This window comes from Bombyx mori, chromosome 4 (assembly GCF_030269925.1).
Source record: "Bombyx mori chromosome 4, ASM3026992v2".
NCBI lineage: Eukaryota > Metazoa > Arthropoda > Insecta > Lepidoptera > Bombycidae > Bombyx > Bombyx mori.
Genome location: NC_085110.1, coordinates 8,617,981 through 8,643,533, shown reverse-complemented (window position 1 = coordinate 8,643,533; position 25,553 = coordinate 8,617,981). Strand labels below are relative to the sequence as shown.

At 35.6% G+C, this 25,553-nt stretch overlaps 2 protein-coding genes across 4 annotated transcripts in view; one reads left to right on the top strand and one right to left on the bottom strand.

Moving 5' to 3' along the window:
• The window catches only part of LOC101743552 (uncharacterized), a 31,668-nt gene extending 14,163 nt beyond the window's left edge, over nt 1-17,505 (top strand). For all 3 annotated transcript variants that reach the window (XM_004929246.5, XM_038010673.2, XM_012692924.4), the window contains exons 7-16: nt 1,288-1,462; nt 2,079-2,166; nt 2,382-2,677; nt 2,762-2,851; nt 4,894-5,091; nt 5,374-5,620; nt 6,120-6,451; nt 7,688-7,834; nt 12,966-13,680; nt 13,861-17,505. In XM_004929246.5, the coding sequence (XP_004929303.2) occupies nt 1,288-1,462; nt 2,079-2,166; nt 2,382-2,677; nt 2,762-2,851; nt 4,894-5,091; nt 5,374-5,620; nt 6,120-6,451; nt 7,688-7,834; nt 12,966-13,680; nt 13,861-16,200 (4,628 nt within the window). In that variant the 3' untranslated portion in view covers nt 16,201-17,505. The remainder of the gene's footprint in view (nt 1-1,287; nt 1,463-2,078; nt 2,167-2,381; nt 2,678-2,761; nt 2,852-4,893; nt 5,092-5,373; nt 5,621-6,119; nt 6,452-7,687; nt 7,835-12,965; nt 13,681-13,860) is intronic.
• A 1,531-nt stretch (nt 17,506-19,036) lies between these two features.
• Nucleotides 19,037-23,663, bottom strand: LOC101745577 (golgin subfamily A member 2). The gene is made up of 4 exons (XM_038010611.2): nt 23,408-23,663; nt 22,212-23,192; nt 21,020-21,259; nt 19,037-19,998 (listed from the first exon to the last, which is right to left on the bottom strand). The coding sequence occupies exons 1-4, from the start codon at nt 23,447-23,449 to the stop codon at nt 19,168-19,170; spliced, it is 2,094 nt and encodes a 697-aa protein (XP_037866539.1). The 5' UTR covers nt 23,450-23,663; the 3' UTR covers nt 19,037-19,167.
• Between the last annotated feature and the right edge of the window lie 1,890 nt (nt 23,664-25,553).

Sequence of the window (25,553 nt, the reverse complement as noted above, 5' to 3'; positions counted from 1 at the left end):
ACGTTTGCCTACTTTGCAGCTAGGGGCGCCGTTTCTACTGTATACAAATTTGAGTTAACTTTTACGCTATCGAGAACGTTAAAATACTCGGACTAACCATACAGAACCTATAGCAGCTAACGTACCTACTCTTGTTATGTGAGTGCAAAACGCTTGTTAACATTACTGTCTCGTTAATCGAGTAAGAGGGCGTCCATTAATTACGTGAGGTATTTTTGAGATTTTTCGACCCCAACCTTGGTCAGATTTCTTATGATTTTCCTCAACTGTCTCTGCTAATCTCACGCGAATTTCTTCAAAATTTATGTTTTGGCGGTAAACGTGTTGGATAATTGAGAAAAAAAATCCTATTACTTTTATTGAAGACTACCAAAGATTAGTATTTGTGAATATTACCGTGATTTAAAACCACAATCATAAAATTTAATATCGACGTTGCGCTGCGACGCTCGAGTCTTTGCTGCTCTGCGGGGTTCAGACGAATATGACAAATACTATTGCGTCAGATTTAGCCATATATGCAGTATTACAGTTTTCTGCTAGAAAAAAAATTACGTGACATTTGCTAAGACATACACTTAATTGAGTTATTCACTTAATGTTGTGAGCAGTGGCGTAGCTACCTAGGGGATAGGCGGGGCAGTGCCCCGGGGCCCTCAAGCTCAGGGGGCCCTCTTATCCTCACTAGAAGTCTCGATCGAACTGAACTTTTGGAAATTTCTCCTATTTTCAAAACAAATATGACAGGTTGCAACCCTACTTTAATCATAACAACGTGAAAATATCCACGGAGTATCCGTGATAAAAGAGCAATCGGTTGGCGGTGTATCGCGTTCCGACCCGGCAGGCGGACCAGTCCCACATACCTACCCCGCGCTCTCCCTAGGCGCGGGAACCTCGTAGGAGGTTCGGCCCCAGCCCGAAAAAAAAAGGCGCGACCTTTCTATAATAAACCCTTGAATCTTCTCTATTTAATTTTATTAGCCAAACCTACACCAAGTATTAATTTTAATTTATGTTGTTACTGTTTAATATTTTTATTACCTGCCCTGCAGTGCACAAAAAAGAGCTTAAGTAGTTTAGCCTTTTTAATTTGCCCCAGGGCCCTTGATTACCTAGCTACGCCACTGGTTTTGAGCAATGTATACTCGATATGTACAGTAGTTAAGTCATTGGATTCGTTTTATGAAACTCGCACTAAGCACACAAATAACTAAAACTATGCTAGGTTGCATAATATAAAGGTATTAAGTAGTATTAGTCATTGTCATAATATTTTATGTACAGGCATAGGTTTAAGAAGTAAGAGAAAAAAGGAAAAGTTCGGTAAAAAAGGTAGACGATATGCAAGTGATGATTACATTCCTCGACATGAGGGAGTTCCTATGGACGAAGAAGTTGTTTATGGTTCATGGACCCGATCGGAATGTTTCAAGATTGAAAGAGGATTGCTTACATTTGGGTATGATACTGTAATATATTTACTTTAATTCCTCTTAGTGGTGATATCATTATAAGATCCAATTACCCTAAGCTTTTCCTGATTGATCTCTCCCTCCAGATCTTTGATAATTTTGATAGGCTCACGAGAAGACCTACAAGGTCAAGGTCTACAAGTTTTAATCTAATAGAAGATCAACAAAATCAAATAAATTAGCGTTACAAAATGTAAAAATCAATTGAATTTTCGACCTCGTCTTAAAATTTAAAGCGACACTCATATTGGTGTCTGTGGCTTACAAGAATCACCTAATTCCATGAGGGCTGTGAGTTACCTTCTGAAAGTGCTGTTGAAAGTCACCTCAGCTATATGTAGAGTTTAATGTTTATTCATTAGATAATCTTAATTATACAATTTCGTTTTCAGTAGATTTTCATATATGCATAAAACTGCGATACTTTGATCTGAAAAAGTTCAAACTTATCTAAGATTATAATAGCATTTACTTAGGAATATTTTGCCAAAGTTTGGGGGTCACGTCAGCACTACGGCTATAAAACTTTGATACACTAAAATTGTTTTCTAACACTAAAATTTTTAAATGTTGTAATTAACATCTAAGAAGTAATTTTTACAGCTGGGCTCGCTGGGAGGAAACTGTTGATAAAAATCAATTAAGGAAAGGCTGGACCATACCTGTCATTGAAGATTGTGCACGCATAATAGTAAGTGAAATATCAAATTTTAACATGTATAATAGTAACAGCAGCTTTGTCCACTATGACAAAACAATTTAATATACTATTATGATGACTTGCCATGCTAATACCGAGAAAATTTTAGATTTTCGCTGAGTTAATTGCACACACTGAAGTTTTAAGTAACTTACTTTCATTTGGATTATTAAGAGCCAAATTTAATTTAGAAAAAAAATCAACAGGTTTTGTATTGCTTGCGGCATTATAAGGGAGATGAAAAAATTAGAAACTTCATTTGGGATCTCATTGAACCATGTGAAAATGGTGAAGTCACAATTTCGAGGAATCACAGTGGGCTGCATAACCCCGTACCTCGTGGTAGAAATGCTAAGAAGAAAAATAGACCAAAAGACATACCAAAAGCAAATGACGTCCAGAAATGGGAAGACCCAAATCACTGGAGCTCTAATGAAAAGTATGATTGTGAGGCATATTTAGAAAGCAGTTATAAAAAGCACTTATTTAGACATGCTAACAAGTAAGGACTAGTGTTATTCTCAATATGTATGAAATGTACTTTAGGCAATGTGCCATTATGCATTAAGGGTTCCTATTTTTTCAGAGTGCTACTTAGAGTACGAATGATGTATTATATAAAACATGAAGTTATAGGCGATTACGCAACTCAAATCGAAAATGGAGTGCACTCAAGGTAATCCACACATGAATACACACTTTCACAATTGTCCATAATCTAAAATATATACCGTCCATCTGGGTAACTTTGTCCGGCCATGCAAACAATTTTATTTATTTATTTATTTATTTATACTTTATGCACAAAACAAAACTTGTACACAGGCGGACTTAATGCCATGGGCATTCTCTTCCAGTCGACCATAGGGTGGTGCAGAGATAATGCATGGTAGGTGCATTGACAAAAAAAATAACAAACAACAACAACAAAACAAAAAAAAAGAACAAACTCAAAACAAAAATCTTCCTTAAAATAATATCTCAGTATTATAGAATACATATACTACAATTCAATATACCTATGTATAAAATAGTAAAATACATACATACACATAATTACACACAATAATATACACATGAAAATACACAATTTAGTATTATAGTTAAGAATGGCTAAAAGTAAATATATATATATATATAATATAATAATAATAATTGAAAAATGAAATAAACTAGTTTGGAGATGATTCTTCCAGTTTTTTGTGGATGTGTTCGCGAACTTTGAGTTTAAAAGTAAAGCGATTGCTGATCATCCTGATTTCTTTGTATGTACTGTCTTAGTTTTTCTAGATATTAATTAAAAATATGGATTTTCCATGGCTTTTAAATGTTTACAATTGAAATTTAAATGATTTTGCATGAGCATAGAGTACAAATATCACAAAATTGACAAAAAAAAAGTGGGCCAATGTTATATTGAGAGCGGGGGTAACTTTGCCAGTATAAGAACCGGCAATACAATTATGATGTATTTTTACATTTACAGCCTTATGATAACATTTGATCTTCTTTTATAAATAAATTAGGCCGCCATCTTATGACAGTTGCTTACCAAAAAAAATAAGCTTAAATTTGGGGTTGTCAGTAAAATTCAATATCAGTGTTTGAAAAGGACCTTTATTTATAGGAACTTATTATTATTACAAATCAGTCTTTATTTATTATAAATAAAAAAACGTGACATGTTAAAATTATAAAAAACAACAAAGTTATAATCCTTCGGTAGAATTAAAATAATTACAGTGGTTAATCACCCCATTCCATGATCCATTATCCAAATCTAATTGCTCAGGTAATGATGCAACACGATTTATGAGTGATGAGATATCGTTAGTAGGTAATGAAGTACGAAAGACAGTAGTTTCAATATTAAATGAGGATTCAGCAGTGGGTGATTGAAGATGATTGGTAGGTAGGTCGACCGAGTATGTTTATTTTATATTCGAAGGACCAGGAATAGATGATAAAGAACGAGTAATAGGAAGGTTAGTCAGCTCAGCAGTAGCTTCTAGAAGGGCTTTTTGTGCAGGTTATTGACGCATTCTTTGACATATTTTTAACTTTTACCCGGGTTAAAGTTACCCATATTAGCACAAATGCTCATCAAATGAATTAAAATCAAGCCAAAAACGTAAACAACAATATAGATCATATTGATTTTTTATTAAACTACATCTGTAACCTTTACTTATTTTGCAAAGTACATACAACTTATCTTTCTATGAAACTTTTGATTAAGAATATAAAAAACTTTGCCGCTATGTTTCATTTGTCACGCCCCTACCACTTCACAATCAACCTAAAGAAAAAACTTTACCTGACAAATATCAAATTTTGGCGCTCTTTATTCGTTCAATAATAAACCTCTTAATTAAACATTTCAAAGTCTAAAATGTGTCCCATTTGGAAATAAAAATATAGATAAAATATGTAAAAAGTGAGTAAGTGGGCTAATGTGAAACGGAAAGCTTAAGTTACCCTGATTGACGGTAGTCATTAAATTTATAAATGTACTTATGTCTCTTATCAGATCATAACTTGTTCATCTCTGGGTTTCGTACCTTGTAATATAATAATATGTGATGAATATTAAGTCATCTAGCAGTTGGAAGTTTTATATGTTTAAGATACACAACATGTTGCAAATATAAATTCTTACAATAATTTTTAACAACTGACATTTCAGTGAAGCACCTCATTAATTTGTAATATTTTTAGCTCTTTAGGTATGCGAGTACCGAGAGGAGTGGATAGCGCACCTCCTCGACTTTGGTGGGATACAGAGTGTGATGTTTCGCTGTTAGTGGGAACTTACATTCATGGTTATGAAAACTATCTGGCCATGCGTATTGACCCGCAACTGTGTTATATTGACAAACTGGGGCCACCGGATGATGCCGAATGTACGGACATAAAGTAAGTCGATCATGTTAGAGTCCATTCCCATGAGGTAGGAAAATAGAACTCTTGACAATTTTGACATTTTTTGTGTGACAAATTTGTTTTATTCTGACGGTAGTTCTTTACATTGTTACTGGTAAATGGCTTATAAATTCAAGGGCAATTTCCTGTACATTACAATAAATAAATTTCTGTTGGTTGTCTTTTTTATCTATTTTATAAACAAATCAGATTTATTATACTTTTTTATTACTGATGGACACTTTCTAATTTCTGTAAACTACCTGTTTATAACAGAAGCGAAGAAAGAAAAATACGTGCTGGCGTCGGAGGTGACGAAGATTGCACGGACGAGGTGTCGAGCGGCGCCGGAGCCACCTCGCCGGGTGCGTCTCCGCGGCCTGATGACGACAGCACACAGGGCAGCAGCGGCTCTCACCTGTGGCCTTCCATGCAGGACCTCAATACTCGACTCAGGAGGCTCATCACAGCATATCAGCGGAATTACAAGCGAGAGGAACTTAAACTTCAACAAAAAGCTAAGGTAATCATTTCTAAAAAAAACACAGTAAATTAAAAATTAAAACAATTACTGATAATTTCAATGTTCAATGTGAGTAACTTGTTAAGAACTTAAGAGTAAAACTTTCATTACAGGCTGGTTTTTTTTAATGACAATTTTCTGCAATGGGATTTGTTTGTGTTCTTCCAAAGATCGAAATTCATCCATAATCATTCATTTTATTAATTATTTTTTCTCTTCTGTTATTATTATTGACTGCTTTTATTGGAATGATAGAAAAGGACTATTCCCAATATTTTTATTAATGAGACCCAAAATATTCATCATTATCATCATCATCAACAGCCCACAGTTGTCCACTGCTGGACATAGGCCTCTCCCAATCCACAACACTACAAATATTCAATGGCTACTAAACTAAAAAATATTTGTTGACAAATTGAGGAATCATGGTACAGCACTGTTTTGTCTCTGACTGTTTAAATTGATTTAAAAAATTTAAATCAATTTTGTTTTTTAGATGGAGCGACGAGAACGTATGGATCTGATAGCTCGCGATGAAGCGTCGCAATGGCGGTGGTCGCGTGCAGATGAAGAGGCGTTCCGAAGAACCGTTGCTTCATATGGAGTTGAGTTTGATCCATCGACAAAAAGCTTGCGTTGGAATCGCTTTAGAACATTAGCTCGATTAGATTCGAAGAGTGATGATGCTTTAACTGATTACCTTAAAGCTTTTATGGCAATGTGTAAACGTCAGTGCGGTCTATCTGTTGGAGAAGCGGAACTACCGACGAGAGCCGACCTAAAGGCGGAGCCTATCGGAGAAGAGCGCGCTATAGCTACTTTAGAAAGGTAACTTTTGATTATATTATTATATTAGCCGTTCTTATCCTTGTGGAAACACCTCTGCATTTCATTATAGCTACATTACAATGAATATTCGTACATTACCTATAAATATTTAAGTAAGTTCCTAGTCTAATGTGTTATATAAAATGTAAATATAAGTTTACGTATCCATTATAAGCCGTATCCCAGATTAGTTGGTGCGACGGCCTCGTCCTGTACTGGAACCAATCCAATATAGCCATGGTTGAACAGACTGCGAATCTTTCTATGTTGTTAAGGACTAAGTGGCATCGTCTTACCCATATTTATGGTCCTAAAATATTTTAAGGAACCTCTTTTAAGAGTGTCAAAGACTGGGGTTCTCTCGATGTACCTAAATTATGATACATACACACGCAACTTAGTGAAGGAATAATTTCATTTAAAATCATATTTCTCAGCAGTGTAGCATATTTCTTGTACTGATACTGTTTTTACCGCCATACAAGAAGCATTGGCTTAAATTTTCGAATTTATGGTAATCTACATAATAATTCATAATAGAGGCTCTATGTAGAAAGTACTCTAGAGAGTAGACTTGAAAATATACGAATTATATTTTTTAATATTATAAATATTTATAATAATACTAGCTGACCCGGCAAACGTGGTTTTGCCATATAATATGATTTATAGGGAATTTCTAGTGTAGAAAAAAAAAAAAACTTATTGTAAGAGTGTAAGGATTGACAAATAAAAAATAAGGGTTGATCGTAGAGGCGTGAAAATTTAGGGCGGTATGTATTTTTGTATGCTGTATCATAAAAAAAAAACAAAAAGATTTGTCAAAAAAATAAAAAATAAAAATTTTAGAGTTGGACCACCCTTAACATTTAGGGGGATGAAAAATAGATGTTGTCCGATTCTCCACCCTGGCCGCTATGCATGCTAAGATTCACGAAAATCGGTCGAGCCGTTTCGGAGGAGTTCAATCACGCACACCGTGACACGAGAATTTTATATATTAGATTGAGGACATAAGGAAACGTTTTGCGGGATTTTTTAACTAATTATTGTAAAGAGGGCTTACTTACAATTGGCATTACGAGAGGGTCACTCAGAATACGGTACCGTAGGCCGTCTTACCATTGCGGAGTCCAAAAATGTCTAGGCATTATTTTTCCAAATTTGTGAATTTTCACTGATACTCAAAGCTTTCTATAAATGGTCAATGAACTGTAATATAAATGTCGCGTGCAGGATCGACTTGCTGCGCGTTCTACGAGAGGAAGTAGCGCCGCACCCCGCACTGGAGTCGCGCCTGTCTCTGTGCGAGCCCAGTGCCGACGCGCCCAGTTGGTGGCAGCCTGCAACGCATGACAACTTACTCATTCGAGCTGTCTGCAAGTTAGTTTCATCAATAACTATTTACGAATCGTATTAAGTTTAATATTTCTCTGCCCTGTCCTGTTAAGTATTACCACTCGCACACAGTCAAAATATTCTTGACATAATCCATTCTTACTTTGCTCCACCACCATTTGAGTTCGTTTATTAACACTTTTCTACTGACTTACTAACATATTTTCGCAAAACATTGTAATAAAAAACAAACCCTGCAATTCTATAATCATTATTTAACCTTTATCACTAACCTTTATATTTGAAACACATCATAATATATCATGTGGATACTTATTCAATAATTTTTTTCACAATCAAGATCACATTATGGCTGATCTTATACACTGTCTCAGCCAGCTAGCTAGCTAATTAGCTATAGCTGCATTTGCTAACTACATGTGAATTCTTATTCATCTGACTCGTTTATTCAACACACTTATCCTGATTTAAAATAATTCAATGATCATTTGATTCAGTTCATTACTAAAATATTTGTTGGGTAAAAACCGAAGCTCAGATTCCACAATGTGAATACCACCGCCCATCTTTACACATGAAGTCAATTGTATTATAATGGCTGTCTAGACCGAGCAATGGCGGTATAACCATACAACCTGCCAAGCAATTGGTTGGAAGAGGCTATAGCAAGCCTGGGGATCTAAATAATCTCTAAAACGTCTAGAGTAGTAGGAAGAAAAAGGAACCCAAATGAATGCAAATTTGAAAAACAAACTACCCCAGGAGGGTACCGGTAATACCGGAGAATCCCTCCCTGAGTCTAACTCAGGCAGCCCCTCGTATTCTGGGGGGGGCACAACTTTGCGATCTGATGGATATGGAATTAACCCTATGAATAAACCAAAATTACCTAATATGGTACAACAAACTTTTCACCGCAGTATGTTTGAAAGAACACGAAGTAACTCATTAAGTGCCATAAATAAAGAACAAGAACCTACGCTATTCCTAACCACAACTAAAGACCTTGAACATAGTACATGGCAGAGTGACCAGGTTCCTCTAATAAAAAGGAAGAGAACTGAATCGCACTCAGATTTAAAAGGAAACATTAATAAGTTACAGAAAACCACATACCCGATACCTACCCATAATCAATTTGAAACATTAGAGATACTCGATGAAGACGGAAGCGATCCTAAACCAAAAATACCTAAGCCCGAACCTATATTTGTTACGGGTGTGGCATACATAAAAACCCTCAAGGACATACTGAACAAAATTACCAATGATGACCCAATGACATATACTATGACCACTTTGAGGTCAGGACATGTAGTAAAAATCTTGCCAAGAGATATAGAAATGTACAAGAAGATCAGAGACAATTTTATTACAAACAACATCAGTCATTATACATATAAGCTCAAAAGCGAAAGGGCTTACAGAGTCGTTCTCCGTGGGCTTCACTCAACTGAGGACACGGAAGTTATCAAATCTGAATTAAGAGATTTAGGCCATGAAGTCAGAAATATTGTTAATGTACGACATAAAACAACTAAACAAGACTTGCCGTTGTTCTATATTGACCTTGAACCTAAACATAATAACAAAGAGGTATTCAAGGTAAACAGATTAAACAATATGAAAGTATCTTTTGAAGCCCCTTATAAAACAACAGAGATTCTACAGTGTAAGAGATGTCAGAGGTTTGGTCATAGCAAAAATCAATGTTATAGACCACATAGATGTGTAAAGTGTGGAGGAGATCATCCCACTGTAAGCTGTAAAAAGACACCAGATACTGAAGCAACATGCGTTAACTGCCAAGAGAAACATCCTGCAAGTTACAAAGGCTGTATCAAATACAAACAATATAAACAACAAATTTTAAAAATTAATCCCAAAAATGTAATCAAAGATACCCCAGCCTCACAACCAAATAAGGAAAAGCCCAGGAAAGCAGAATATACCAAAAACATATTTAAAACTTATGCAGATGCAGTGAACTCCAATAATAATAAACAACAGACTGAATCCCACTTGATTGACAGCAGCGAACTAAATAAGCTCATAGACAGCATGTTTAATAAATTTCAAACCATCATGACTAACATGATAGACAGCATGATGAATCGGATGATTCAATTAATATCCCGCCTAGTGCCCAAATGATCAATAATTTACGTGTAGTTACTTGGAATGCCAATGGGTTGACAGACAGATGCATAGAATTAGAAATCTTCCTAAGGACAGAAAAAATAGATGTAGCACTTATTTCTGAAACGAGATTTACTCATAGAACTCACATTAGAATAAAAGATTATGTTGTTCATTCTACAAATCACCCCTCTGGCAACTCCCACGGTGGAACAGCAGTTATAATAAAAAAAAACATTAAACACCACCCGCTGGAAGAATACAGTACTGAAAAAATACAGGCTACATCTATCAGAATACAAGACAAAAACACTGAAACAACTCTATCTGCTGTATACTGTCCTCCAAGACACAATATTAATGCTGATGACTTCAAGGATTACTTCTTAAGTTTGGGGAGTAGATTTGTCTGTGGCGGCGATTGGAACGCTAAACACACCTACTGGGGCTCAAGGTTGACTCTACCACGAGGCAGGCAGCTATTCCAGACGACTATAGAACTTTCTTTATATTGCTTGTCTCAAGGTGAGCCAACCTACTGGCCGACTGATCGAAAGAAAACGCCGGATTTACTTGACTTCTTTATCACCAAGAATGTGCCCCAAACACAGCTGAGCGTCAAATCTTGTACTGATCTATCCTCCGATCACACTCCAGTGATTCTTAATATAAACTCTACTATCTTGTTAAATGAATATCCACCTAAACCATATAACAAGAATACCAATTGGGAAACCTACCAAGAGTACATCAACAATAATCTGAATTTAAACATCTCTTTGAAATCCACTGGAGATGTTGAGAATGCTGTAGAAAATCTAAATCAACTTATTCACGAGGCACTAGGCAGATCTACGCCGCTAAGAAAATTCCCATCTGTGGTTTTGCACCACTACCCCAAACATATCAAAGATATGGTGTCTAGGAGGCGGAATCTACGCAGAATATGGCATAACACTGGCTATCCTGCTGATAAGAGAGCTTTTAATAAAGCTTCTGAGGAATTAAAACACCTAACTAAGGCAATGAAAGAAGACGAGCTACAATCGTTCTTAAGAAATTTAAAGCCTAGTCCAGACACCAACTATTCTCTATGGAAGGCTACTAGGAAAATGAAAAGACCGAAAATGCATGTACCACCTATTAGAGCACCTACTGGAAGCTGGGCCAGATCTGATTCTGAGAAAGCCTCAACTTTCGCAGAGCACCTCAAACTAGTGTTTAAGCCTTTCCCGGGATTAAACTTAACGCACAACGATGAAGTTTTGAACTCTCTGAATTCTCCACTGCAGATGTGCCTACCGCTAATGTACACAAGTCCGACGGAAGTAACTAATGAAATTAAGAACCTGAAAGATGGAAAATCGCCAGGTTATGATGAAATCGATGCAACTATGCTTAAACATCTTCCTAAAAAAAGCATAACACTCATGACTATCATCTTTAATGCATGCATTAGACTGGAGTGCTTTCCTAGTCAATGGAAAATAGCCCAAGTGGTGATGGTGCCAAAGCCTGGAAAACCACCTCACGATGCAGGTTCTTATAGGCCAATAAGCCTCCTTCCAGTCATTGGTAAAATTTTGGAAAAGGTCATTCTTAACAGGATGAAGAAACATCTGCCGAGTGTCCTTCCCGCACATCAATTTGGCTTTCGTGAAAAGCACGGAACAATTGAACAGATTCATCGCCTTGTGGATGTCATAAGTGGAACACTTGAAAATAAACAGTACTGCTCAGCTGCCTTTCTCGATATCGGGCAGGCATTCGATAAGGTGTGGCACGATGGACTGTTATTCAAATTGAAAAAAATGTTACCACACAGCTATTACGCTATTATTAAGTCATATCTTAGTGGACGATGCTTTGAGATTAAACATAACCGAGAATCATCACAGATGCATGAGATTACTTCTGGTGTGCCACAAGGCAGCATACTCGGCCCTGTCCTGTACCTCATCTATACAGCAGATTTACCCACCAACAGAAACACTATCATTGCAACATACGCAGATGATACAGCTATAATGTCTGTTCATGACGACCCTACAACAGCTTCTGAAAACTTACAATCACATCTAGATGACCTTCAGAAGTGGTTTAATATGTGGCGCGTTAAAGTAAACCAAAGCAAATCATCCCACGTTACATTCAGCCTCAGGAAACAAACCTGTCCACCTGTAAGCTTATATAACGAAAACATACCGCAAGCGGAAGATGCAAAATATCTTGGCATACATCTGGATCGAAGACTGACATGGCAAAAGCACATCTGGTCTAAGCGAAAACAATTAGACATAAGGCTAAGAAATATGTACTGGTTGACTGGAGGGAAATCCCAGCTTTCGCCAACAAGTAAAATTTTAATTTACAAAACCATCTTAAAGCCAATATGGACTTATGGCATACAGCTTTGGGGAACTGCCAGCAATAGCAACGTCGAGATCCTGGAAAGGTTTCAAAATAAAACTTTCAGAACAATGCTAAGAATACCGCATTACATAAGCAACAAGATCATACAAATGGACCTAAATATTCCCACAGTGAAAGAGGAAATAGTAGCTTACAGCAAAAAATATCAAGCCAGGTTATCGACACACGTCAATAAATTGGCGTCGGACCTAGGAGGCACAGGAGCTGTGCAGTTTACTAGATTAAGGAGGCACAGTATACCTACCTTACACAACAGAAATTAAATCTAACAATAAAAGATGAAGGTGTCACTGGACATCTGATTCTGTTTATAAATCTATTAAGAATAAATTCAGCCAGAGGAATAGCTCATTGTTAACTGAAAAACAGATCGCTACGAGACATTAAAATATAAGAGAAAAAAAAAAAAAAAAAAATGGCTGTCTTAGCTTAAAAACTAGACCACTGTAGTCAGAAAGAGTTACGTATCATTGTCCTATCAAGTCCACATTAAGTAGATACAAAAAGCTAGCAGTTCTAGTATGTCTGTTTGCTTTTTCATAATTTCCATTTTGTCAACAATTTTTATTTTTCGTGTTTTCAGACATGGATTGGGCGATACCTACAATAAACTTTTTTGTGATCCTAAACTACCATTTGCTGAATGTGCTCGTAAATGGTATCAAAAATCTACCAAGACTGAAAATAGAAAACCTTCTTCTGATGAGGAAGATAATACTGAGAAACCAACCAATGACACCCGAACACTGCGACGTAGTAAGCGCACTTCACATTTGGTGGATCGTGATCATGACGACGACACGGATGCACTATCCGAACTTGAAACTTTAGCAAAGTTAGGAAGAACTGAAGAATTCCCTGGGCCAGAGTGCTGGTTCTCGGAACGTGCCCTCGAAACGAGGTTACATCACATCGCTCACGCAGTTCAAAATCGCGAGTGGCCCTCGGTACAGGCCGCAGAATCTCACGTTTCTCGCCAAACAGAGGAACGAAAGCATGTCCGGCGACATATCGCCATCGACGTTGAGACGGACCGAGCCAAACTCCATGCGTTGCTTTCAACACCGGCGGCCGCACACCAGGCCAGCGGAAGTGCAGCCCCGCCCGTCTCTCCGGGCGAGACTGCTCCGCCGCCCGCACATCAACGAGCCGCGCCTGCGCCCTCAACCCTTTCCGCAACACCTGTCGACCTCTCGGCGCCGCTCGACCTTAGTGAGGCGCAAGATCGGCGCGAGCCCGCGGCCACCCGCAGCCGCCTCGACGATACTCTCAACAAACTCATGAAAAGAAAAAATGCGGTATGTAATCTATAAATATTTTTTTATCTAATTCTGAAGAGACAAAATATGAAAAAGGTGCCAGTTGTATTAGGTTATGTTTGCTTTACGTTAATTTTCATTTAGGAAACAACATTTCTGATCTCTCATGAGAAAAATATTTATGTATATAAAAAAATTAAAATTTATTTTTGTTTTTAGCCTGCACCAGAACAGATTGTCGGAAAAGAAAAAAGAAGGAAAAAATTAGACGAAATTGTCCTCGGTTTATCGGCTGCAAAAAGTGGAATGACTTCCGCAAATGTATCGTCCGATGCGGGACGAACAGGAACGACTTCGATTCCGCCGGATGTGACCGTAACACCTGCTGCCCCTCCATCTTCCTCTGCTGGACACACAACTCAAAAACCATTTTCTGTGACCGTCACGAGTGTTCCATCGCCTCAAGCTTCGTCTAAAGAACTTTCTTCTTTCTTGCAACAATCTTTAGAGCAAAATAAAGCTCCAAAACCATCCATTGCAACTCCGGTGAAATCGTATTCGCACGAAGCAAAAGTAAATAAATGGCTAGCTGAACAGTCATCGGTTGATACGCGGCGACGAAGCTCGACTCCTCGCTTGGCCCCAGATGAACACGTACCCGTTGTTCATAGAGTGACTGGTAAAAGAATAATTGGACATAAAGCACCACAACTGAAACATCTTGCACAATGGATAGCTGAAAACCCTATGTACGACATAGATTCTAAATGGACAGAAAGCATCAAGGAACATGTAAAATTGCCTCAAGATGTCCGCAGTCAGAGACATTCTCCTATGCAATCTTCTGGATCTACTGAACGCAAGAAAGGCAGACCTCCAAGTCTCGATTCTTCATCTGCAAATGTGTTATCATCAAGCTCTCATTTAAATCAAAGCTTATCAGGATTCAATCCAGCACTTTTAGCAAGCTTATCAAGTTTGAGTGCTTTTGATCCAAAGACATTAGCTGCCACATTATCTAATTTGACTGGATTTGATCCCAAATTATTGAATACCTTTGACCCGAAATTACTTTCCAGCTTGAGTAGCTTTGATCCTAAAAACAACCCATTACTTAGTTCTTTTGGTAGTATGCCAAATTTATTAGGTAATATAGCTGGTGGGAACATATTCGCCAACTTAGCAGGGTTAGGGCTATCCGGGTTTTCTTCACTAGACATGAATAATTTAACGGCATCAAGTGCTGTCGATAAATCAAAATCTAGGAAGTCTAATGAAAGCGTCAATCCTTCTACTTCAAAAACTTCTAACTCTCAATTTCCTTTTGGATTTCCAAACCCAAATATGTTATATCCGCAGCTGGGATTAGGTGGTTTAAATCCATTTGGTATGCATTCTGGAATGACATCTGCATATGATGCTCTAGGACTTTTGAGTAATACTATAACATCAAGCTCAGGAAATACTTTGCAGAGTTCTAGCCACAGTTCGGCCCGCACTAGTACCAAAACTACAGCACCACGTTCTTCTACAATAGTTACAAATACGAGCACTCCACGTCAGCAAAAAATGAGTGATCGCCTTCAATCTACTCCAGTTCCTCAAATTCATTTACCTTCCGACCCATATATTTTAGAATCTCTCTCAAAGCAAACATTAAGTTATGATTCTCTTTTAAGATCTGAAAAAAGATCTCGAGAGAACGATGATACTACTGCGACTGATTTATCGAAATCTGATAAAAAGAAACAGCCATACGACTCATTAAGATCTCAGGTACCACCAGAATTTGCAGCAGTTCAAGAAAAATTACTTAAAGGAGACAAAAAAGACATTGACATCAGTAAAATGTTGTTGGAACAAATGGCTTCTGGGGCTTTGAGTGCAAGTCTTGTTAGTTCAGCAGAAGCCAAGAAATGCAAAGAGAGCGAGAAAGATGTATACGACAAAATTAATAAAATTCCTTCAGAATATTTGCCAAGAAGTCACACGGCCGACGACGGAAACTCTGTTATGTCATTAACTAATAAAAGAACCCACGATGAAATGTGTAACGAGCCAGAAAATTTAGCACTATCGACAACTGATTTGAATCCTGCAAAAAAAATTAAAGAAACTCCCGAGAATATGACGACAAATGAAAAACCGTCAGATCACAGTTCGAATACAGGCGAAATGGACCTAGAAGACTTGATAGCACCCTCCACTGTGATCAAAACCGGAATGAAACCTAGTGATTTTGAGAATGCTTCCAAACAAACTTCTGACGCTTTATCTAACATCTCGGCGGATCGGGAGGTGAAGTCTCCTTCAAAAATTCATCAAGATGAACGAGAAATTAATGACGTTGCAACTGCTCAATGTTTTAGTAAAACTGACAGCGAAAGTAAAGATGACTTAGAAGAATCCGGTACTGATCTGACATGTAATGACCCTGGAAGAAGAAGCAACAGAAAAAAAAGTCGAAAATCAACAGAAGAATCCATGCAAAATTGCCCTCGTCGAGAACTACGATCTAGTTCGGGTCGCCAATCAACTGAGAACTTAAGTAATCATTGAATACACTTTTCTGTAATGTAACCTAAACTTACTACGTTCTTACTCGTAAATTACCCAGTTAATTATATTGTAGAACGATAAGTCAAGTTTAAATGTTTTTATTAATTAGGCAAACCTAATTGTTTTCTTCTTATAAATAATTCCAAAATTATTGTAGTAATTAGGCTAGGTGTAAGTAATATGAAATGTTATTACTGATAAGACTGGATATCCCACGTTTTGAGGTCTTAAACGTTTTGTTTGACATCTATTAGTTATAATGAATAAAATCAAATTTAGCTTTCAACTATAATTTTCAAAATTCCTTTTTGCGCATTTGGAGGCAACATGTTATCTATCACTGCTCTAATTGATACAATAAGTTGACAATACAATTTATCGAAAAATAATTGCAACTCTTTTTTTATTTTCTGAAAGATTTACTATAAAACTACACCTAAGTAATTTTAAACTGAACTGTAATTTGATTTTAAATTTAATTTGCAATTGTCTTTGCGCATTGTTTCTAAAGTATTTGCACCATAGCCATGTACTTTGATTCTAATTCATGACAATGCACGGCATTAAATTATGTGAAGACTCAGGGTAAATGAACCATAATAAAAGTAAGTATTTTAGTAACTATTTCTTTGCTTTTGGATAAGGAACCTAATGAAAATAGACGTAATGGTACATAGGTACAACTAATTAATTATCTAGATAAGGTTCCTTTCATGTCGAAATACGGTAAACCTGATTACTTGTAAGTATAACTTTAAAATAGATAAAACTAAAAAAAGTGTATGAATCGAAAATCTCGAGAGCCAATAAAGTTTCACATATTTGAAATAAGCACCGGTTTTTAATATTTTTTATATTTTTTCAAAGTTAAAAAACATGCGGTAAAACAATCTTGCATGTATTGTATTGTGTTAGTGTAGTTTTGTATCATTTCATTTTTTATATATTTTTAAGCAATTATTAATTTCACTTCTCTTACAATGTGGAATACCCATTTTCAGTATTAACAAAATATTTGTTGTTTAGTTATTAATAATTATAAAAATATATTGTATTCTCTATATCAATGAAACGGTTTTTGTTTTCAAACGCCATGACTATTAAAAAAAATGTACCGAAAAATTCATCATCAATTTAAAATTTTAATGGATGTCTGGTCTGACAATTTTTATTTATAATTTAGAATAGATCGAACATTGAATGTGATAACATTTTATTTATTACATGTATTCTTATTTTGCAGCAATGTATTAATGAAGTGTATTGTAATTATGTGACAAATTATAAATAAATATAGAAATGATAGTTTCAGCTTTTCACTGTACGTGTATAGTAAACATACAATACAAACATCAATTTCTGTTTCATTATTAATGCCCGAGAATAATGAACGGAAAACCCCAAAACCCACCTGATATCAACACATTGTCTGATCTCAAAGTTATCAATCACAACGTGTTGGGCGCCAGCCGTCTTCAGACACGACAAATTGATTAAAAGTACTCTCCCGCTATTTATCGCGCATTGATGAACATTTATAATTTTATAGATAAACCCTTTGTCGTGTTTGTTCACTTTACCGTGGAACTTCCACGGTGGAAGACTATCGCAAACCTGTAGAAAACTAGTACCTTCCTACAGAATTTTGTTAGTCTTCGAAAGTACGAACAATTACCTATTTTCACATCTGAACAAAAATAAATTATTTCCAAAGCACAGATTCCCCTGGACTAGTTTCGTCGCCTCTGCGCCAGTACTTATAAGTACCAGTTACTTCAGTTTTCAATACATAGATAACTATTATAAATAATTTCAACCTCACAGAACGTCAGGCATCTTCCAAGCCAATAAAAAATACATTCAGAGCAACATTTTTCTATTGCAATTGAGGCAGACAAGCATACGGCCAACTTGATGGTGACGTTACCATTGCTCATGGACGTCAGCAATGCCAGGAGCACAACCAAGTCGCTTCCTACCGCTGACTAATCTCCGATTAAATAGTTTTAACATTTATTTATAAAGTATAATAGATGGTTGTAATAAATATAGTTTTTATTTAATAAAACTAATTATTATTTATCTTTTGATACTTCAATTACTTTTTTCTTTATCAATTCGAATTCAATTATCTGAATATTGTTAAATAATAGTAGGTAATAAAATAATATTTGTCTTTTTTTCGTAAAAATGTATCAAATATTTTAAAACTTAGTAAAGCATACATTTTCTTTACTACATACTCATCACTTTTAGCATTCGTTTAAAATTCACGCTTTTTTTTTATTGCCTGGATGTGTGGACGAGCTCACAGTCCACTTGGTGTTAAGTGGTTACTGGAACTCATAGACATCTAAAACGTAAATGCGCCACACACCTTGAGATATAAGTTCTAAGGTCTCAGTATAGTTACAACGGCTGCCCCACCCTTCAAACCGAAACGAATTACTGCTTCACGGGAGAAATAGGCGGGGCGGTGGTACTTACCCGTGCGGACTCACTTGAGGTCCTACCACCAGTAATTACGCAAATTATAATTTTGCGGGTTTCATTTTTATTACACGATGTTATTCCTACACCGTGAAAGTCAATCGAGAACAATTGTTAAGTACGTATTTCATTACAAAAATTGGTACCCACCTGCGGGTTTCGAACACCGTTGCATCGCTATATACGAATGCACCGGACGTCCTATCCTTTAGGCCACGACGACTTCAATACCTTACCGACGCCTTAGGGCAAGGGCGCCATCTTATTTTAGTGTATTTTCAATGATTACTCGATGTAACTTTAATTCAGTACTACTTTCCTCCCTCTACACTTTCCCCAAACAAAATTATTTATTAGATTTTAGTGATTTTATTTTTGTCATCTAAAGGCTAAGACATATATTAAGATACCATTACATATTATTACATTTAGATTATTTTAACAATGACTTTTATTACGTAAGTTTAAAGAAATATATTATATTTCCATAAGTTTTCCAGAACAACAACTGCAAGGATAAAAATCTTTGAAATCAATACTTTTCTTCATGGGATCGATTAAAGAATTATTGTTCAAGTTTGTGAGGAGTTTCATTATTTGCTCGATTTCAATATTCTTGGAGTGTTTTTGTAAGCAAGAAGAGATGTCTTCATCTTCAGACAGTTTTACGAGGATAGCAGTCAATTCTTCCAGCTGTCTTTTAAGTTTACTACATTCCGTTTCAAACATATTTAACTGAATACTTCGCTCTTCGTCTCGTCTTTTTAATAAGCTGCGTTGTTGCTGATATAAAGCTACGTATTCACAAATAGTATCGGTTTCATTTTGCAATTGTAAAATTATATGCTCAAGCCGATGCTTTTCATCAGATAAATCGGCAACATCATTCATTATTTTTAAAAAACGTTCCTGTAGTTTCTTCATTGCATCGTCCTTTGCGATTAAAATATCAGGTTTTTTGCCATTATCAACCAATACTTCGTGTTTGCATACATCATTTTGATTCAAACATATCTCAGTATCATCAGTTCGTAGACAATCTATTTTACTATCTAACGGTTTTTCGCATTCCGAAATTTCGTTAGATATATCGTCGTTAGCAGACTCATTACTTTTTGCGGCGTTTCTTAAGTTTATTTCCATCTCCCTATAACTTGACTGTAGTCTTATCATTTCACTATCTTTGGCTTTTAATTTAATTAACATATCTTTTGCTTTCTCCTCTGCATCTGCTAATTTTATTGTAAGTTCGCGATTCAAAAATTTTTCAGCGCTCAATTTTTCTGTTAACTCTAACTTGTCTTTACTCTGTAAATATGCACAAAAAGTTTTAAATTTTACGTACTTGTTTACCCTCTATTCTATTCTATCAGCCCACAGACGTCCACCGCTGGACATAGGTCACCCCAAGTCTCTCCACAAAGATCGGTCCTGCGCTGCTTGCATCCTGCGGATCCCCGCGAACCACAATAGGTCGTTGTTCCATCTTCGGTCTACCCACTACAACATACAACACCTACAACTTTCCAGCCCCAACAGTCATCCGTTCTACGAGAAACGCGCCCTGCCCACTGCCACTTCAACGTCGCAATTCTTCTACCATGGTTTTCCTGCGAATTTCCTCATTACTGATTTGATTTCGTAAGGAAACTCCGAGCATAGCCCTCTCCATTGCTCTTCTTTACTCTCATCACAAATTAATTAATCACCGAAATTATAAATATATCCAAAACATATCATAATAAGTAAAATAAGTAATAAGAAAAGATTCACAAAACAACCTAAAAACTAAAATGAAAAAAAACTGCAATGTTTCAAAAAGTAATTAGTTCTCTGTACTAAATTAATTTGTTAAACTATAATGGTATATTAATCCATTTTCCAAGTGTCTCATTACTTTTCAACTACAAATATAATAAAATATACATCTAGTTTACAAACAATCTTACATCCAAATAGTGTCTGATATTTACAGACATCGGTAAACACTTACCCTTGAATGGGCAGACACAGCCACCCACCTTGGGATATTAGCTCAATGTAGCATTTTTACTGTCTAATGTTTGCACTAGTTTTCAAATTGAAACTCCAAGGTTGTTTCGTTTGTTAGGCAGAAATGTACAGTTAGTACATGCAATGTTAGTACTAAATGTTATGAACACCAATGCCAATTTTTTCTACAATTTTTTTTCCTACTGCTAGTAACCTCGGGATATTCTAGCTTCACGAAACATCACCAATTAAGCAAACAATAAAATGATATCTAATGTGATTTTAGAAATTGCTGATTATTATTTTACTTATTGATTTATAAATGAAGCTGCTATACCATTTTAACAAATGCATCCTCTAAATTCTGCATGTCCTGTTTCAGTATTTTGTTTTGCTCGGTGGCTTTTTGAGCAGCTATTTTGTCACTAGCTATGTCCGCATTCAATTTGGATAGACTTATTTCCTCAAGCTTCGCTTCAGAATCTTTGTTTTTTTCTAAATCTTTAATTTTTGCAATGTTTTCATTATTTAATGTTTCTAGTTGTTCATATTTATTACTCAATTCACAGAGTTTTTTCTGTAACACCAAGTGTCTAATTAATGTACTAATAATAAATTACTGGGTTGCCAAATTTTTTATCAAATCTTGAAAAAATGGGCAGAGTTAACTGAGTAGATATTTTCAAGACTTGTTGGTTTTGTCTGTATTTGTTCTATTTAAGTATTCATTGTACCTTAGTAGAAATGCTCCTCCACTCAAACATTTACTTTTTAGTGCTTTGTGTCAGTAACCCATAAACCATTTGTGTTGGAACAATTACATGAATTTCAGACAACCACTGCTCTTTTAGAGCGATTTTTAGCTAGTTCATCGGACTTTTAATTGGACTCGATACCAAGATGGTCAGACTAAATTGATGCTATTGCACTTTATTTGCTCAATGTGAGCTCTTGTGGCTATCAAACTTTACTGTTAATAGGAGTCATATGAGCCCGTATCGGTAGGTACAATCAACCAATCGACCTATTTTTGCCATGAAGTAATTTAGCGTTCCAATTTGAAGGATGGCACAGCCATTATTCTATACAATTCTGACTTAGATCTCATGTCTTAAGGGTGTCGGCATTCAAATTCTGATGTCTATAGGCGGTAATCACTAAACACCAGATGGCCCATGAGCACTTTGATCCACCTATGCAATAAATGTATAAAACCCTAAGTTTAGCCTTAAGGGCTGTTAGTGCTTTGAGCGCAGTTTGACTATCTCTGAAGCTGTAGATAGTCCAATTCTTGTGTTTTCTCACATTCTTAGCAGCATAATTTTGATTGCATGTCTCCACTCGGAAGACTGGTTTACTGAAATTTTAGGCATATATGACAGTATAGGTTCCTAAACAAATTTCAGAACTATTCATGTACTTAATTAGGGTATTTTCATGTGTAAAAAAACTTCCATCATGGCTGGAATGTACATTCTGAAGTTTCTGAATAAGCTAGATTTTGTTGTCTTATTATTAATGTAACTTACACTAGTTTCTTCATATTTGTTTTGTAATTCTTTAAAGTCATCACTGTTATTATTACGAGATGTTGATGTTTCAGTAACTTGGGTGCGGTATGAACTATAATTCTGCAATCTTATTTCCAAATCGCTTATCTGATCAACAAGACTAGTTTCTCTGTTAGATAAACGCTCAACCTCTCCAGCAAGACTTTCATTTTGTGAAACCATATTTTTTAAATGTTCATTTAATTCAATAACATAATGTTGATAATGTGTATGAATATTATCTTTTTCTTTTTGTAGAGTTTTTAACTGTTGTTCTAAACTAGAATTTTTTTGCTTTAAGCTCTCATTTGATTCAACATTAGTGTTTCTCCCATCAGAAGTAGAAGCATAAGCCCCATTCGTAAGCTGCTGCAGTTGTAGCTGAGTTGAATCAAGCTGATTTTGAAGGTTGAATAATTGACTATTGAGAGAACTATTTTCTGTTTCTTTAGCAGTAAGCATTGTTTTGGTAAATTCCAGTTGTTCTTGTAAATTATTAATTTCATCTGAGAGACTGGAATTACTCTTTTCTAATTCTTGTATTTTGTTATCTTTGATCAGCAACTCATTAGTCAACAACAAACTATTGTTTTGTAAAGTTTTGGTTTCATTTTGCAAATTATGGAATGATTGATTAGATTGATTAATTAATTTTACAGCATCAGTATATTTCTGTTCTAGCTCTGATAATTTTGATTGCAGCTCACTGACTTGCGTTTCAAGTTTTCTCTCATTACAAATGAGAATTTCTGTTGCACTGAGTGTATTTTCAAGCAGCTTATTATCGTAGTTCTCCTCTAAAATATTATTGTTTTCACTATTTTTTTGCTTTTGCTGAGGAGACGAGTCAAAATCATTGACTTCAGAAGCTAATTGAGGTGGCGAATGATTTTGATCATTCGTTTTCAGACATGTTTCTTTCTGAACATTTCCTAGTTTTTGTTCTTGATGTTCTCTCAACTGTAATTTAAAAATATAAATAAAACATTCAATAATCACTATTCATGTAATAAATTACTATTTAAGTTATGTATTTATTCTTATTATCGTATTGTTGTTCAACAAAACAACCATTAGTGCCTTTATCGTATTTTACAAAATATTACCTATGTCATATTTTAAGCTTTTGGGCCAGGGAATTAATACTAATTATTTTCTATGATATACCTAAATACCTTTTTGCGAGCAAGTTCTAATTTAGCAGCTCTGGCATCCATCGTTTTAATTGGAAAGGAGACGCCTCTAGAGTTAGAGGCTAGGTATCTCAAAACATAGTACACTAAATATTTTCTCAACGTATATACACAACTTAATGTAGGTAATGGCTATGAATAAATTCATAAAATTTATTTGCGCCCAACGAAAACCTCCACGTATTTTAAATCGGAATGCAGAGTATGGCAGTCATAGATTATACCCTTAATATCATAGATTATACACTTAATATATTCGAGAATTAATATATTTGAGAATTGCAGCGTAGGCAATACTCTCAATACTCTGAATCTATGACTAGGGAGGTACGGTACTATCTGATACTTTTAAAATTTTTATTTTACCCTAAATTTCCCAGAAACTATACATAAAATCTCTTTTGAAAATTCCTTCACTTAGGGCGAACAAGTATAAAAAAAACATTCCTTTGCATATTTTATTACCAAAAATCAAACTAACAGTCAAGTACATATTTAGAACAGTCAAAGGCCAATACAATATTGCGCATTTTCGCGGTACTGAATATCGCACTAGTAGACACCAAAAAAGCAGTTGTTAGCTAGAATTCCTGACTTAGTAACAAGTATTCCGTTAAGGGTTTCTTTAGTCAGCTTGTTTCTATTGTGAGTTGAACAATCTTTCGCATTCTGTATTTGAAGATAGAACCTTTGTAGAGATATCACCACATCGAGGTTTTCATAAAAAAAACAAAGTTTCACTCAAGCTTAATCCAGTAAAGTTCGTTAAGTAAGCGCTTAGCTGTTCTCTATAGTTATTGTTTTTTGTTAAGATTTGCCTGTTTTTAGGTATCATTAAAAAAACTCGGGGATAACAATCAATAATATGTTTATTGTATTGTGGATAATACTTGGGTAATAACTCTTCGGCCCGTTGTGTATGTTGTACATGAGGAGCGCTCACAATCAAGGTCTATGTTCTTGAAGGTCTTATCTATGACCGTAAGGGACAGCGTGACCAGATTTAGTAGATTTCTACTTTTTTGGTAGATTTTGAGGTACCGGCAACAGAATTTAGTATGTAAAAATTATTTGGTATATTTTAGTAGAATTCACGCTTTTCAGTTATTCTAGTACTTTTTTGGCATTTTGGATAAATTCGGGGTATTCCCTCTTTCATCGAATGGATTGTAACTATTTAATTTTCATTCTTTTCTTACCATTCGTGCCGTGAGCATAGTGTGATAGACTAGTGGGAATTCCTTCAATGAGAATTTTTATAATTGAGCTTAAAATGAAACATAAATATATACAAGGATATCGCGATGTCCCACTCATCACGATATCCTTGTAGTTGTAACAGAAAACATGCAAATTGTTGACAAAGAATATATTAAAATTAGATGTTTCCGTGTCTAATTTATTGTCAACTTCCAGTTCGACGTCTGAATCTTATATGGTGGATACATTTTGGAGTGAAGTCAGCGAAATCTGTGATGCGAATAGCAAGCCAAGGTATGGCAATTTGTCCCGATTTGTGAAGCAAATGACTATACTACCCTTGTCAAACGCCAAAGTAGAAAGAATAATTTCTAATATTAATAAGATTAAAAATCAAGATCGAAATTTATTTAATAATAAGAATGTTGCTGCAATAATGCATGGAAAAGAGGGGCTACGACAGTTGAAAGGAGGATGTCGCACATTTGATCCTGACAGAAGTATTATCAAGTTAATGGATTCAAAACAACTTTATGAAAATGTTAGCCAACATAAAGACGCAGAATTTTAAGTTTAAGTTTCATTTAATTTTTTTTTTTTATTATTATTTAGAATTTAATTTAAAAAAAAGAACTTTGATATTGTTGGAGTTTGAATATAAATGTAATGGCCAGCAACACTTGAAACATGATTACAGATTTCGAATACATATTACAATTATTTTAAATGTTTAAAAAGCAAATGATTGTATTCTCGTAATGCCGGTCACTCAGATGCGCGCAAATATTCGTACATTGTAGGGCCGACAAACATTCATTCGCAAACTTAGCGGCTGAGCAAATGGGTTCGGTACTCAATTTGCGAACCCGTTTGCGCTTCCTCCTACACTTGTTTACGAATGTCTCACGAATTTCTCCTCCTCCTTTTC